Here is a 13,423-nt window from a genome sequence, read left to right as displayed (position 1 = left end):
TTAGGTTTGGTCTTCTCATTGTGTCCTGGATTTCCTGGATGTTTTGAGTTAGGATCTTTTTGCATTTTGCATTTTCTTTGATTGTTGTGTCCATGTTTTCTATGGAATCTTCTGCACCTTAGATTTTCTCTTCCATCTCTTGTATTCTGTTGCTGATGCTCTCATATATGGTTCCTGATATCTTTCCTAGGGTTTCTATCTCCAGAGTTGTCTCCCTTTGGGTTTTCTTTATTGTTTCCACATCGATTTTTAAATCTTGGATGGTTCTGCTCAATTCAATCACTTGTTTAGCAGTGTTTTCCTGTAATTCTTTAAGGGATTTTTGTGTTTCCTCTTTAAGGGCTTCTACCTGTTTAGCAGTGTTCTCCTGTATTTCTTTGAGTTATTAATGCCCTTCTTAAAATCCTCTACCAGCATCATGAAATATTTTAAATCCAAATATTGCTTTTGGGGTGTTTTGGGGTATCCAGGACTTGCTGGGGTGGGAGTACTGGGTTCCGATGATACCGAGTGGTCTTGGTTTCTGTTAGTAAGATTCTTATGTTTGCCTTTCACCATCTGGTAATCTCTGGTGTTAGATGTTTAGCTGTCTCTGGCTGGCGCTTGTTCCTCCTGTGATTCTGTTAGCCTCTGTCAGCACTCCTGGGAGTCCAACTCTATCCTGAGTCTCAGTGGTCAGAGCACTCTCTGCAGGCAAGCTCTCTTGCAGGGAAGGTGCACAGAGGTCTGGAGCTCAACTCTGCCTCCTGGATGAAGATGAAGGCCTGAAGGGACCCTGTCCAGGAAGCTCTGTTGCTTCTGCAGCCCGCACACTCTCCTGTGTGGACTGGTCTATGAGAGAGCAGAGATACAAGATGGTGATCTCACCTGAGTCCCAGAGTCAGAGCAGTCCCTGGAGGCCGACTCTTCCTTTTCCAGGGAAGGTGCTCAGAGGACTGGGTCTCAGCTCCACCTCTGGCTGAAGATGAAGGCCTGAAGGGACCCTGTCTAAGCTCTGTTGCTTCTGTGGCCCTCGCGCTCTCCTGCGCTGACTGGTCTCTGAGAGACCGGGGATACAAGATCACCAAATCATTTATAATGATACCAATTTCTGTACTTTACTGTATTTGAGAAGTATATGAGTATAACCCAGACATGGTGGTAGAAGCCTTTAATCCCAGCACTCAGGAGGCAGAGACAGGCGTGGATCTCTGAATTAAGGGTAGCCTAGTCTACAGAGTTAGTTCCAGGACAACCAAGGCTACATCAAGAAACCCCATCTCTAGGGGGAGGAGGCAGAAAGAGAGAGGGTGGGGGTAGAAAGAAAAAGAAATATATGAACAAATTATTTGTTTTTTTAAGAATTATTTATTTTATGTATATGAGTACACTGATACTGTCTTCAGACATACAAAACGAGGGCTCCAGATCTCATTACATGGTTGTGATGCTATGTGGTTGCAGGGAATTGAACTCAGGACCTCTGGAAGACTAGTAGGTGCTCTTAACCTCCCAGCCATCTCTTCAGCCCCTATTATTTGTATTTTAACAATAGACTATGTGCCTATACTGACCATTGTTGGGAGCAACCTTGCTTGAATGTTAACTGCTTTATTGCCTTGTCAGCCATAAGTGCTTTCTGGCATAAAGTCTTGGCCCCTGTGGAAAACTGCCTTGTCAGCCATAAGTGCCTACTGGCACAAAGTCTCGCCCTCTGTGGGAAAGTACTGGCATAGTTAAGAATAAATAGCTATAGATCTTGAGAACAGGTACCTAGTGACCCCCAGTTAAGTACAAATAGCTGTAGATCTTGTGGACGGGTACCTAGCAACCCATTCTGTTCTGTTCCTCCTGCTGAACTTTTTACCTAGCCAATAGCCTGCTTTGGGGAACAGGTGCATTCCCCAAAAAACAAAGCAACCCCCCTCTACTTCCCTTACCCCATATCCTGCTTCTATGAGTTTATAACCTGTGTGGGAATAATAAAAGGTTGTCAGCTTGATCAGACCTCCTGACTTGCTGTCCGCTCTTCGCAGTCTCTTGTCCCCATTCTCTCCACAAGTGATCCTCAGACCCTGGTCGACTGTCCCATGGGGTGGGGCAGACCATCATGAAAATAACTTTATTAAGTATTTTTTTTTAAACCTCAATGTTGGATACACACAGAGAGAGAGAATTCTTAAAGCTAAGAAATAAAGCTAAGGGGGCTGGTGAGATGGCTCAGCGGTTAAGAGCACTGACTGCTTTTCTGAAGATCCTGAATTCAAATCCCAGCAATCACATGGTGGCTCATAACCATCCGTAATGAGATCTAGCGCCCTCTTCTAGAGTGTCTGAAGACAGCTACAGTGTACTTACATATAATAAATAAAGTAATCTTTAAAAAAAAAAAAAGAAAGAAAGAAAGAAAGGAAGGAAGGAAGGAAGGAAGAAAGAAAGAAAGAAAGAAAGAAAGAAAGAAAGAAAGAAAGAAAGAAAGAAAGAAAGAAAGAAAGAAAGAAAGAAAGAAAGAGAAAGAAGAAAGCTAAGTATACTTGGCATGAGGCAATGCCTGTAATATCAGCTTGTAAACGCCAAAAGCTGAAGGCCAGCCTGGATAACCAATCCAGCTCCAGACCAGCTAAGTGACATGATTAGACCCTATCTCTAGGAAAAGAAAAAAGTAGAAATATTTCTTAACTAGGGAAATAAGGACTATCACATGGACTATCAAACCATAGATGCATTTCACCACAAAAAGCGGGGAGGTTTAAAAATACAGTTTACATTTTTAAACTTCAATATAGAGCTGCTGAGGGAAGGGCAGAAAACATCTCTGGTACTATAGAAATGTAGCCTAGTATGTTCTTCACAGTAATTACAGCTCATGTTCATACTACCTGGGTGGCCTATAAAGCCTGAAGCAAAGAACTTAGTTGAAAATTATCTCAAACTCCTAATACCCCCAAATAATTGAAATAAAGTATATTAATATCTCTTTTGGAGGTGTGGCCTATTTTTCAGTCTTTGAAGAATTATCACAAATGAAATCTAAGGCAAATTAATAGTCCATAATCATAAAAAACTAATCCATAAAGAAAATAATTATACTAGAACATCAAAAGATTCACAATCCAACATACTAAATAGAACCATACTAAATACTAAGTCCAGCCCATGGATGTTCTTTGGTTGGTAGTTCAGACTCTGAGAGCCTCGAGGGTCCAGGTTACTTGACTCTGTTGGTCTTCCTATAGAGTTTCTATCCCCTTCAGGACCTTCAGTTCTCCCCTCAACTCTTCTATAAGATTCCCCAAGCTCCATCCACTGTTTGGCTGTGGGTGTCTGCATCTGTCTGAGTCAGTTGGTGAGTGGAGCCCCTCAGAGGACAGCCATGTTGGACTCCTGTCTGTAAGCTTAACAGAGTATCATTAATAGTGTCAGGGATTGGTTCTTGCCCATGGGATGGGTCTCAAGTTGGACCAGTTATTGGTTGGCCATTCCCTCAGTCTCTGCTCCATCCCCAATCCCTGCCTTTCTTGTAGACAGAATAAGTTTTGGGTCGATAGTTTTATGTGAGTAGGTGGTGTCCTGTTGTTCCACCGGGTTCCTGACTGGATACAAGAACAGCCTCCCCAGGCTCCATGTCCCCAGTGCTGTGAGTCACAGCTAAAGACAGCCATATTGATTCTTGGGTGCCTCCCCTATCTCAAGTCTCCATCTCTTCCTAGAGATGCCCCCCATCTTCTCCTCCCATCTCATCTTCCCCCATCGGTTGCAGATTTTCATTCATTCTCATGACCATCCAGCCATAGCCCCCCACTCCTGTCCCTCCCCACACCTGACCCTGAACCCCCATTCTCCTCCCGATCCCCTCCTCAACCCAGTTCCCTCCTTCTATCTGCCTTCCATGACCATTCCATTTCTCCTTCCAAGTGAGATCCTTTGCTTGTGCCCCCTTCCTGTCTGGCCTCCTTGGGTCAGGGGAGTGTAGCATGGTCACCCTGTATTTTATGGCTAATATCCATTAATAAGTGAATATATACCATGTGTGTCCTTTGGGGTCTGGGTTACCTCACTCAGGATGTTATTCTCAAGATCCATCCACTTGCCTGCAAGATTTATAATGTCTTTGTTTTATATAACAAAATTGTCAGATATAAAGAAAACTATAAAGTAACTATATTTTAAATCAGAAATATGTTTCAAAGTCTAGTAAGGAAACATGCAATATAAAATGACTTAGCATCTTTGGAAAATTATAACACCTATGAATGGAAGAGATGAATAAATTTAAAATTCAGCTGATTGTTTTGAAATAATAGATTATAGACATTGGAAAGGAGAGTTAATTACCTAGAATAGAAATCAGAAAACCCTATCCCGAACACAGTACAAAGAGGTGAGCAATAGTGCAGTGAAGCTTAAATGACAAAGGTATAGACCTGAGGCTCATAAGATGACCTTGTCTGCCACGTTTCCAATCTAGGGAGCACTACCAACATATAGAGGGGGAGCCCAGCACATTTCAAAAGAAATAAAAATAAATTCTCTTAGTGTGAGAAAGGTCCTGAGTTCAAGTCCCAGCACAGGAAGAGAGGTTAGGCCTCATTGGTCTGAAACTCACTATGTAGGCCAGACTAGCCTCAAACTTAGAGAGAGAGCCACCTGCCTGCCTTCTCACTATTAGCATTGCAGACATGAGCCACCACAACCACAGGGGAAAAAAGACAACAAAAGGAAAGTATAACATATTTTCAAGACACTAGAGATTCCCTCTTACCCCCTTTAGTTTTATATAATTGTTCCCAATCAAATTGCTCTTAATTTTGGGCCTAACATACATAAAAGGACTATCTCTGGGTTCAATAGGAAAAGAGTCCTATATTCAATTTTCAATATTTTGACTCATCAGAATTTCATTACTAATTCTTCAGTGATTCTCTGTACACAAATAATTGTTTTTGTATCATGGTATGACTTTTCAGATGTACAAGAAGCAATTCGCAAAAACCCTTCCATCAAAAATACATTACAATTAATACCACTTCTGGTAAGTACTTCCTAAGTTCTTTCTTTGGTTGGTTTATGTGAATATTAATAGAAATAAAAACCTTCAGGGTCAGGCTGGAGACATAGCTCAGCAGTCAGGGACACTTCTTTTTGCAAAGGACCAAAGTTTGACTCCTAGCACCTATATTGTGGTTCACAATCATCAGTAATTCTAGTTCCTGGGGATCAGATGCCGTCTTCTGATCTCACAGGAACATGAATGCACATATATGTGTACAGGCAAAACACTCAGTCACATAGAATACAAAAAAATAAATCTTTTTCACATGTAAGAACCATTGGAGGATAACATTGAGTGCCCTCGGTTCTGAAATCTTGATAGAAAAGAATAAAGTTGTGCAAAGTCTATTTCTCAGTCCTGCCTCTTGTGTAAAATGCGCCTGTGCTCATTCTGAGCCAGGCCTACAGTGAGCAGCAGTGAGGGAGGAGGCTGCCACTGCCCCCACCTAGGCACAGCTCTGAAACAGCCTTGTTGGCATTCCATTGTTCCCTACTTGCTTGTGTTTTCCCTAAGTTTTTCTATTTGCCTAATTTGATATTTCCAGTGATATTTTTCCTTCAATTAATTTTAAATTAATAAAAATTTAATGGATCCAGAATTTGAAAAATTTAAGTATCTTTACTTTGGTTCATTCATTATGAGACTTTGTTTATGTCACATTTTAAATACGTTTTTTTTTTTTTCTCAAAGGATCTGGCTCCATAGAGAAATGTCAGTTAATGACCTAATGATCAAATCTTTAACACAAATGCTTAAGTTGTTAGCATTTACCCATGCTTAATTGCAATGATCTGTGAACAGTAGTTCTATCATGATGGGTCCAATCCACTAACAATGGGTAACCATCTGACTACATTAGGTCCAAATGTTGTTTTATTGTCTTTTTGTTTTGTTTTTCGAGACAGGGTTACACGGTGTAGCCCTCGTTGTCCTAAAACTTGATCTGTAGACCAGGGTGGCCTCAAACTCAGAGATCTACTTGCCTCAGAATCGAAAATGCTGGGACTAAAGGCATGAACGACCACCATGTGACTAATGTGATATGTTTTCATTTAGAATAGATGATTTTTTTCATACCATACATCCTGACCAGTTTTCCCTCCCTCCACTTCTCCCAGCTCCTCCCCTCCCACCTCCTTTCTCCCTCAGATCCATTCCCCAACCGTTTCCCTTCAGAAAAGATGAGGCCTCCAAGAGACAACAACCAAATCCGACAAAAGAAGATACAATAAGACGAGGCAAAGGCCCTCACACCAGTGCTGGACATGGCAACCCTATAGGAGGATGCATCCCAAGAGCAGGCAAAATTGTACTTTTTTTTAATGCCAGAAAGAGGCCTTCTGGTCTCTGCAGCTTCACCCTGTTGCTCCCTGGGAACTTATCCTCTATCCTGGCACTGTTTGGGGTCTCCATTGCTCTTGCCACCTTACCTGCCTTTTTCCAGGTTCTTCTTCAGGACATGACTGCAAGCCTCCATCTGGGAAGGCTATTTCAGCCCAAGCTTTCTCCATGTTGGCCCCTCTGCAGCCTGACCAACTCTGGTTCTTCTGTGCATCTGACACTCTGATAGGGCACAGCTAGAAAAAGGAAGGTAGCTCCTGAAGCAGCAGGTGAACTGTGCAATGTAACGGGGTTGCCATGGGACCGCCAAGGCCCTACAGTTGCTTAGGTGTAAATTATCAAAGTAAAAACCCTACAAATCTTAGAAGTTTCATTTTAGAGTATCTTGTTTAGTTTTAAAATAAAATAAATTTAATGAATTTTTAAGAAGCAAGTTATTTCTTCGGCCTAAAATATATGTTAAACAGCCCCAGAATCTTATATGACTTCCAAATATTTCTGTAAAATACAAACAAGGAAGGAAGGAACAGATGACAAAAAAGTTCCTCTGCATTGTATTGTGGTTTTTGAAACAGGACATCATATAGCTAGCCATGAACACTTAGTCCTCCTGCCCCTCACCTCCCAAGAGCTGAGATTATAGGGTGCACACCACACCTGGCTTCAGAAAGCTACTCTTAAGGATCTGGAGAGGTGGCTCAGTAGTAAGTCCTGCTACGCAGCATGAGGACCTGAGTTCAGATCCCTAGCGCCCACATAAAAACGGATATGTAGTCTCTGGATCATCCCTTAGGCACAGAAGCAGACCTCAGGGTTCCACTGGCCAGTCAGCCAGAATGGTGATCTCCGGGTTCAGTGAAAAGACCCTGTCTCAAAAGAGTAATAATAATTAAGTTGGAGAGAAAAAATGCCTAGAGAGAGCCTCTGGCCTACAAGTGCACATGCAGACAAGCACATCTGCCCATGCAGCACCACATCACTCATACACTCAAAGGAAATTCCTTCAAAGCACATATTACCAATAGTAAAATATGAAAATTGTAAATTATTACTGTCTATAGGATGCCCTACAAAGAGCAGGATACAGCATCGTTGAAATTGATGAATGTACTATTTTGATTTGAGTTTTAGTCTTCTTAAAAGTCATGATCTGAAAAGAGAATGACCTGTAAACATCTGCAGACATGACTGTTAAGAAAACCCTCTGAACTCTCTTACAGAGCAGCCAGCCAAGGGCAAGTCTGTCTCCTGATGTTGGATCCACAGTGCAAAGAAAATACTGATGAGCTGGGACAGTCACTACTCAGTGGAATCATTATAAATTCTGTACTTCTGCATTTATTAATGATTTAAAATACTAGACTTTTATGTTTATAAAAGTAAATCATAATGTACTTAATGGAAATGAATTTACTAGCTTATATTTATGCTACAAATTATACTTTATTATGTATTTTCTTGATACATTTTTAATGAATGAAATATTTCATTGTTTTCAATAAGCATGCTATTGGATATAAATTTTCTCTATTTAAAAATAAGAGACTATTTTATTATTCAAATTATGTATTAGGTATGATAGTCAATCTTTGTTTTCTGAAGCTCTAATAAATTTTTTACAAGTATATAAGAAGCTTATTATTAATAACATCCCCATAAATAATAAAGCTATTTGTTTAAGATTTTGCAGGATCTCGGCTTTTTATGTTACCATAATCTTACTAGATTGCATATTCATATCATTTTATTCAAGGGTTATTAGTCTCCCAAAAAACTGACATAAAAATTTAAAGTAGGGGCTAGAGAGATACCTTTTGACATTTAAGAGTTCTTGCTGAAGCCGGGCATGGTGGCAGAGGTAGGTGGATTTCTGAGTCCGAGGCCAGCCTGGTCTACAGTGAGTTCCACGACAGCCAAGGCTATACAGAGAAGCCCTGTCTCGAAAAAAACAAAACAAAAAACAAAACAACAACAACAAAAAAAAACCTAGATAGATAGATTATTGAAGCAAAGGCAAAACTTATATATTCTTTCAGAAGGGTTTATAAAATTATGTATGACAGGACCAGGTGCTTTAATCTAGCACTTTGGAGGCAGAGGCAGGTGTGTCTTTGTGAATTCGAGGCCAACCTGGTCTACATAGGAAGTTTTAGGCAAGCCAAAGCTACATAGTAAGACCTTGTCTGTCAGGGTCCAGGAGTATTGATCAATTTGTAAACTTAAGTATTTAAAAATTTGATCTTCCTTAATAAATGCTGCTGCTCCCATATTGGAAGACCCTGCTGTGCCCATGGTATTAGGAGAGAAACTAGTACTGGAGCTGCCCTGGCCATCTGGTATCAGTGTAGAAGTCCTAGGTGTTCCCAGCCTCCCTCACCATAATAATAGCATATTTAGGAGATAGATGTACAAGTACAACAATGACCTAAAGAGTCTGGGTGCCTCAGTTTCTTCTGTTTCCAAAGGAAAGGAAGAACTCAGAAAAGAGGCCGAGGTTGGGGCGAGGCCTCCTGGCCAGGCCGTAGCAGAGAGATTGCCGGGTGCTTTGCCCTCGCCTAGGGGCTGCCTTTCCTGGGTCAGGGAGACGGTTTCACTCTTTGCTGGGACCTGTTACTGGTAGCCTAGAATCCCTGGATGATGAACATCATCCCAGTGTCACTACCAGATGCATAAAGACAGAGTCTCCAAGTAGTTCCTGTATCTCATATGTTACTTGCACCATTTTTATCTTAGTTTGAATGGGTTTTTTTTTTCTTTTTCTTTTTTTTAAGACTGGCTTTCAACCCTCTGTAACTGAATATGATTATCATTATCAGTGACCCAGGGAGCTAATGTTTCACAGCCCTGTGAAGCACAAAAGTACACATCTTGTCCCCGAGAGTTGGGGTCTTCATTTGAGGGACAAGGGTTGCCAAACTGTTTTTCCATACTCAGAGTCTTCATCTGAGGCACAAGCATATACCTGAAGGGTAACCAAACTATTTTCCATACTCTGGATCCCATATCCAAAAGACCTAGAGAATGAGGGAACATACATGTTTGCTGTCTTTGGGCGCCTATTCCATATTGGCCCAAACAATTCCCGTAAGCCAAAGATGAAATTGGGGGGACCACAGGCAAACATACTAATAATTAGGCTCCCATCTGTAGTTCTAGTCAAAGGTCATATGTGCTGTACCGGAGCATGTGCCTCAGCAGCCTGGGGCAACACAAAACAGAAAGCTAGTCTGCAGAGTCTGGTAAAGGCCCTGCAGATGTTGTGTGATGACCTATTGATGGTCCAGAGCCTGATGTTTCCTGGGGGTGAACTTCAGATGAGAGTGAAGAACCCAGGAGTGGATCCCAACTACTTTCATGGCCATTGGGGTGGTCAGAACCACGAAGTGGGGTCCCTTTCAGTGTGAGTTCAGGGGCTTTCCTATTTGTCTTAGCATTTCAGCCTCTTAGGCGGGACAATGGACGGCATTAGGATTTTGTCACAGGGGCCCAGAAAGGCTGAAAATGCTCAACTGCTGGGCAATGGAGCATTTCAGCAGTTCCAAAGGTGATCCCTAGATGGAGTCTATCAACCAGGTGAAAAGTCTGCTAAGTCAAATACAGACTAGGAACAGAAGTTAAAATTGTCTAGTAATTGAAGAAAGTAAGGAACCCCAAGACCAAGGGGAAAAATCCCATTTTTAAGAACAGGCAGAGCCGGGCAGTGGTGATGCACACCTTTAATCCCAGCACTTGGGAAGCAGAGGTAGGCGAATTTCTGAGTTCGAGGCCAGCCTGGTCTACAGAGTGAGTTCCAGGACAGCCAGGGCTACACAGAGAAACCCTGCCTCGAAAAACCAAAAATACAAAACAAACAAACAAACAAACAAAAAAAAAAACGGGCAGATATATTTATCTGCAATCCATTTGATCTGTGGCAGGTGGATTCAAATCCTAAGCTTATGTGAATTTTAGTTTTCAGAAGAATGTACAGTATTGTATTGTATTGTATTGTAATCTATATTTTAGAAAAAGTAGTTAACAGGTGTCTCTAAGACAACAGAGTAGACTAATGCCTTTGAGACCTAGTAAAAGTTATAGGTTTGGGTCAAAAGACACAGAACTTTTTTTTTAGTCTGAGGGGTAGATATACAGATTGAACAGAGATCTGAGGGAAAGATAGCCAGCCAGCTTAGTGGTGGCGAGAGAATAGAGGAGATGACATGGAAGGACCAGACACAAGGAGCAAGCTGGGGCCTTTCAGAGCCCTCCATATGTTACAGAAGAGAGAAAGGAGTTTGAGTGTGAGCAGGGCCCAGTAAAAGCTCTCTAGAATCGGTGAGTTCAGGGTTAGAATCTAGTTAATAAGAGCAGTGGTAATAAGCCAGCAGTAATGAAGATATTTTTTTAATTCTTCTCTAATCAATTGGTCATAAGATATAGGATGGAGAGAAGACGTGAAGGGTGATCCCATGGGTGTCTGTGGTCAGGTTAGCTATGTGAATGGTTGAAGTCCTGAGATGGAGTATATGAGAGCTGGAAGGTAGGGATTAAAAAAGCAAAAACAGTTCTGACATTTTGATTTTCCTATTAGCTGTCTCATGGTGATGTGGCTAATGGAAGCAACCACCTGAGGCTGTGGTGATGTCCAGGCTGGGCTGCCACCAAGAACCATGTCTGGGCCCATGACCATACTACAGCTGGGGTCTGTGCTGCTGTCTGTGGCCAGGTTGCCACCAAAGGCCATCCAGATATCAGTGGTCTGGACTGCTGCCAGAGACCATGTTGCTCCCTGGGGGCCATGCTGACTCTACAGGAATGGAGTGGGGACACACGATAACACAGACTGATCTGGGTAGCCTGTACTGCCACCTGAAGCCATTCCATGTCCGTGGTTCTATCATGGTGGTGATATCCAAGACCGATGTTACCACCAGAGGCCATGTGGATGTCCCTGGTCTGGGATGCTGCCTGAGCCCTGTGCGGAAGCGGCCCGGCCACCATACTCAGGAGAGCTGGCCTCTCCCCTTGCCTGGGCAAAGTGAGAGACTTGGCAGGCAGACCAACTCAGCTTCCACCCAGGCCCAGATCCACGGCTCTGAGTTGTCCCACCCCAACTATGAACTACTGGAGCAGGTGAAGGGGCTGGTCCTGCAAATCCAAAGCTGCAGGATCTCCATGAAACAGGAAAAATGGGATGAAGAAATTGACTTATGGTCTCGGATAGAGACAAAAGAGCTCAGTGAGAATGAAGTATTGATGGTGTAGCAGAAGCCAGAGGCTTCAAATCAAAGACTCATTGCAATGAACATTTGCCAATAAAGCTGTTTGGGCAAAGTGTGTGCTGTGGGACATACTGTGACACACTGCAGCTTCCATGATGAGATGGCTTTTGTTGTTTTGTTATTTTGGGGCAGAGGGCAGATATGAGGAAATGAGAGATACATGGGATTGGGGTGCATGATGTGAAATTCACAAAGAATCAATAGAAAGAAGGGAGAGAAGGGGAGGAAAAGGAGGGAAGAAAAGGAAGGAAGGAAAGGAAGAAAAGGAGGAAGTTGCATGTATTTCTCTGACTACTTGCTCCTGTACCCTAGATTTATTTTACTAAGGAATTCTTTTTTTCCCAGTAGATTTTTAAAGTTCTTATTTCTGTATGTGAGAGGCAGAGATGAGAGGGGAAGGGAGGGAGAGAATGCAGTTATGTAAATCTCATGATGTTCACATCAAAGTCAAAGGATCAGTTCAAGAGCTGGTCTTCACCTCCTGCCTATTGAGACAGAATCTGTCCTGTTGCCTCTGCTACTTCCCAACAGACCCATCTGTCTCCCTGTGATGGTTTGAGCCCAGGGAGTGGTACTATTAGGAGGTATGGCCTTGTTGGAGTAGGTGTGACCTTGGAGGAAGTGCGTCACTGTGGGGGTGGACTTAGAAACCCTCCTCCTAGCCACATGGGAGCCAGTCTTCCCCTGGCTGCCTTCTAATCAAAATGTAGAACTCTTGGCTCCTCTCACATCATGACTCCCTAGATACTGCCATGCTTCCTGCCTTGATGATAATGGACTGAACCTCTGAACCTGTAAGCCAGCTCCAATTAAATGTTGTCCTTTATAAGAGTTGCCTTGGTCCTGGCGTCTCTTCCCTACAGTGGAATCCCTGACTAAGACACTCCCTATAGGAAGTCTGAGATCACAGACGCACACACCCACTGCATCTGGATGCACACCTGCATGCAGGGCTTAAACTCAGGTTGTCAGGCCTTTGCTTTCAGGTGCTTTACCCACAGAGCCTTCTCAATGGCCCTCCTACCACTGAATTCTGCTAACAGCAGTATCTACACTCCCTGCAGATAGAACTTTGACCTTGAATCCTGGACAAACTTGTTTAACATGCATTGTTTTCTTAGTCTTTCTAGGAAAGGAAAGAGATGCTGTAAATTGGTCATTTGGAAACAGAGCTGAAGCCCAAGGTCTCTATCCATGTTCATAAGCCAATTTCTTCATCCTTATATAGTTCTAGGCTTGTAGAGATTTTTCTCAGATACTCTAGGGTTCTCTTTGTGCACTATTACTGGGATGGGAGTTAAATGAACACCTGAGGTCATTATTTGCTCTTATATATTGTGATCCACCAGAAAGGCCTCTTGAAGTGCAGGCCTAAGGGAAGCATGTTAACTCTTTTTTTATCTTATTTAATTTAATTGATTTATTTGTCTAGAAAGGGCAATTAGAAGATGAAACATGAAGCAGTTTGAAATGAAACTTTTTATTACATATTTTCACTTTTATGGTAGGGGGCAGGAAGGAAGGAGGGAGAAAAAGAAAGAGCTTTCCACAGCACATGCGTTGTCAGAGGACAAGGCACAGGAGTCAGTTCTCTCCATCCATGGTCATGCCTCAGGAAAGGAGCACAGTTGAGTTTCTGGCTAGTTCTCAACCCCATGTAGCGTAGCTCACAACTGCCTGCACCTGCAGCTCCGGAATCCCTGCCCTCTGCTGACCTCCACAGATATACACCCAAACACTTATACACAGAGATTCACAGATATACACCCAAACACTTATACACAGAGAT

The 13,423-nt window shown here is 42.5% G+C and overlaps 1 protein-coding gene across 2 annotated transcripts in view; it reads left to right on the top strand.

The window, feature by feature from the left end:
- Cep126 (centrosomal protein 126) overlaps positions 1-7,783 on the top strand; it is a 56,860-nt gene extending 49,077 nt beyond the window's left edge. The window contains exons 10-11 of one of the 2 annotated variants that reach the window (XM_029543695.1): positions 4,947-5,011; positions 7,594-7,783. In XM_029543695.1, the coding sequence (XP_029399555.1) occupies positions 4,947-5,011; positions 7,594-7,656 (128 nt within the window). In that variant the 3' untranslated portion in view covers positions 7,657-7,783. Of the gene's footprint in view, positions 1-4,946; positions 5,012-6,150 lie in introns of both variants that reach the window. The other variant, XM_029543694.1, reaches the window with a different exon arrangement.
- Positions 7,784-13,423: the final 5,640 nt, after the last annotated feature.

Source organism: Mus pahari, chromosome 10 (assembly GCF_900095145.1).
Source record: "Mus pahari chromosome 10, PAHARI_EIJ_v1.1, whole genome shotgun sequence".
NCBI lineage: Eukaryota > Metazoa > Chordata > Mammalia > Rodentia > Muridae > Mus > Mus pahari.
Note: the sequence above shows the minus strand (reverse complement) of the source record. Positions and strands in the feature narration are given on the sequence as shown.